Source organism: Austrofundulus limnaeus, unplaced genomic scaffold (assembly GCF_001266775.1).
Source record: "Austrofundulus limnaeus strain Quisiro unplaced genomic scaffold, Austrofundulus_limnaeus-1.0 Scaffold75, whole genome shotgun sequence".
NCBI classification, from domain to species: Eukaryota; Metazoa; Chordata; class Actinopteri; order Cyprinodontiformes; family Rivulidae; genus Austrofundulus; species Austrofundulus limnaeus.
In genome coordinates, this window is record NW_013952477.1 from 1,728,269 (window position 1) to 1,730,895 (window position 2,627).

Genomic DNA, 2,627 nt, shown 5'->3' on the forward strand with positions numbered 1-2,627 from the left:
ATATATGTATGCTTGTATGTATATGTACTAGGGAATATAGGTGCCCCTTCTGATGCAATCACTGACCTCTAAGCTACCAAAATACCAAATAATTTAGCTAAAATTTATTTAAGTTACCTTAAATTTGGCCAACAATAAAATATCTATTTGATAACACAATGATGATCACTATTTAAGATGCTTTTGAAAAGAAGATCTTGTTGCATCAAAAACAAAGAAATCTGGATTTTTCAGTCTCACCTTTGAACTTCCCGCTCTCGAGCAGCGCTCCGGACTCCTCCAACGAAAAGAACTCCTCAATGGAAACAAAATTGTAGTCTAYCCCTGATATTTCCCCCTCTCGGGGCTGCCGGGTCGTGCCTGTGGAGAGAAGACTCGGCGTCATACGTCAAAGTGATGAGTCTGCAAATAATGTCAGCTCTGACATGGATGATATATCAGTTAATCAAAGCCTGTCCATGCCATCAGGACTCATCAATCTGAGCTCAGTGTTTAAACAAACTGCAGGTCAGCAAGCTATAAATAGTCCCGGTCTAGCTTGACAAACAATGCAAAAATATTTCAATAGGAAACAAGCTAATGATTGCACACAGGTTGGGGAGATTAAAAACAAAATTACAGAAAGAACTAACTCAATCACACTCAAATAAAACTCACAATAATTGGGAATTAGAGTCATTTCATTATATCAGCAGAGCTTTCACCCTCAAACCAAAAATTCCCTTTTGTACGAAGCTAAAAGGCATTTACCAAGACATCTTTATTGCAAGTCGATCAATGAGAACTAAATGAAACATTAATGAGGCGCTGAGAAAGTCTTAAAGTTGTTCTATCACGATTGCTAAAGTGGAGCGCTCAGTTGATCAACAATCTGTCATCATAATCGAATCATGTTGACCTTGGCCTGAGAATCCAAACCGTTTTATGCACGAGATGGAATCAATTTGTTTCAACTCAAACCTCCACACAATTAAACACGAGCGCCCACATGCAGAGCCCATCACCTTCATGCTTCTCATTAAATTACTGGAGGATTTCTCATTTGCAAAAACGAAAGCAGAGAGCCCTCAATCTAACCTTGACGTCATTTCTGTCCGCAGACAAAATCACACCAAAGTAAAGACAAATCTCTGTCCTTCCCCTGGAGGATGGCATGTGACATCTATGTGTGTGTGAGTGGGGAGGGGGGTGGGGGGGGGACAGCAGGAGGAAGTCACACCCAGCCTCCCCATAAAACCTGTGATTAATGCACAGCTGTCCTGGGAGCAGCTCTCCCAGCAACAGTGACACATGCAGGCCTGCACCGGTATGCACCCACACACAAACACGGAGGGGAAAAAAATAAAAWAACAACAAAACAAAACAAGGGTTGTCACACATTTCTGCCAACTCACACACAGGAGTCGACACCGAACACCGGACGGGTTCTCCATCAGCCTGTCCTCTTCCCTCTGCAGCACAAAGTGTGTTTACTTTACAGTCAGCTCTGGCTGTCTGCCTGCTGGGGGGTTGCCAGTGGTAAGCCCTGTGTCTGTGCCCCGTGTCTCACCGGTGTTCCAACACTCTCCTTTAAAGGTTTCCAATCTGCTGCCTGGATCACTGGACACTTTCTCAAGTGGAAACACACTTTGGTTTCAGGTGTTTTCACAGACATGAGAATGTACTCCGCCTTTGTGCCAGACTCTCTGCTTCTTTTTTGTCCTCTTCTGCACAGTTTTCTTTCAATTTATTTAGAAAAATTAGAGTTCTCTGTGCCTAATTAAAGATCTGATAACAAATGTCCTCATGACGTCTGGCTCGTGTGTAACTCTTCTTCTCCTACCCTCAGGGTGCACAGTATCTCTCCAGCTGATACAGTGTGAGGCAGGAATTCATTATCTGTACACCCTCCTTGGAGATAAATATATATAAGACATGTCAGCGGGGAGACAGAATGGATTATTGACATCTTCTTCTTTCCCGCCTGTCCCTGTAGGCGCAGCACACTGATCCCCTGGAACATGGGTGAGAGAGGGATTGAAGAAGGTAATTACACAAAACTCTGTATCAACACCCGGAGAGAGAGCTGTCTGTCAGGAWCGCAGCACACAAACAGCAAACAATGGACGGAACAGCTGAAAAGGCCACAGACGGTCTGCCTGACACGCTGGAGGGAGCATATTAACTAACTAAATGATGATGTTTCTTATCTGCGAGTCGCTCTGAAGAAAATTAGAAAGAAAAAAGAAATAGGCTTTCATGGAAGAGATGAAGACGCAGCCAGCCTTGAGACCACGACTTTGGCTCTGAATCATCCAAGGGCACAAGTACAAACGCTTAGAGTGATTATACAAAAAAAAAAAAAAAAAAAAARAAAAAGGGKGGGAAAGTTTAAGAGAGTAAATTGAGAACTGTAAAACTACAACAAAATGGTAAAAGTGAAACRAGAAAGATGTCATTTCTGATCTTTAAAGAAAGCCGACTTATTTGTGATAAAAGGGACAAGTTGAATACTGCTGTTTTTACAACACAGAAAGCACCTTATAACACACAGATATTATACTCACTATTAACACAGATATTATACTCACTATTAACACAGATATTATACTCACTATTAACACAGATATTATACTCACTATTAACAC

The 2,627-nt window shown here is 41.9% G+C and overlaps 1 protein-coding gene and 1 long non-coding RNA gene across 5 annotated transcripts in view; one reads left to right on the forward strand and one right to left on the reverse strand.

Moving 5' to 3' along the window:
* LOC106519350 (uncharacterized) overlaps positions 1 to 2,352 on the forward strand; it is a 23,163-nt gene extending 20,811 nt beyond the window's left edge. Inside the window, exon 2 of the long non-coding RNA XR_001310437.1 lies at positions 1,976 to 2,352. This is a non-coding gene — a long non-coding RNA (uncharacterized LOC106519350). The remainder of the gene's footprint in view (positions 1 to 1,975) is intronic.
* magixb (MAGI family member, X-linked b) overlaps positions 1 to 2,627 on the reverse strand; it is a 70,869-nt gene that overhangs the window by 35,181 nt on the left and 33,061 nt on the right. For all 4 annotated transcript variants that reach the window (XM_014010982.1, XM_014010981.1, XM_014010983.1 and 1 more), the window contains exon 4: positions 241 to 360. In XM_014010982.1, coding sequence (XP_013866436.1) covers positions 241 to 360 — 120 coding nt within the window. The remainder of the gene's footprint in view (positions 1 to 240; positions 361 to 2,627) is intronic.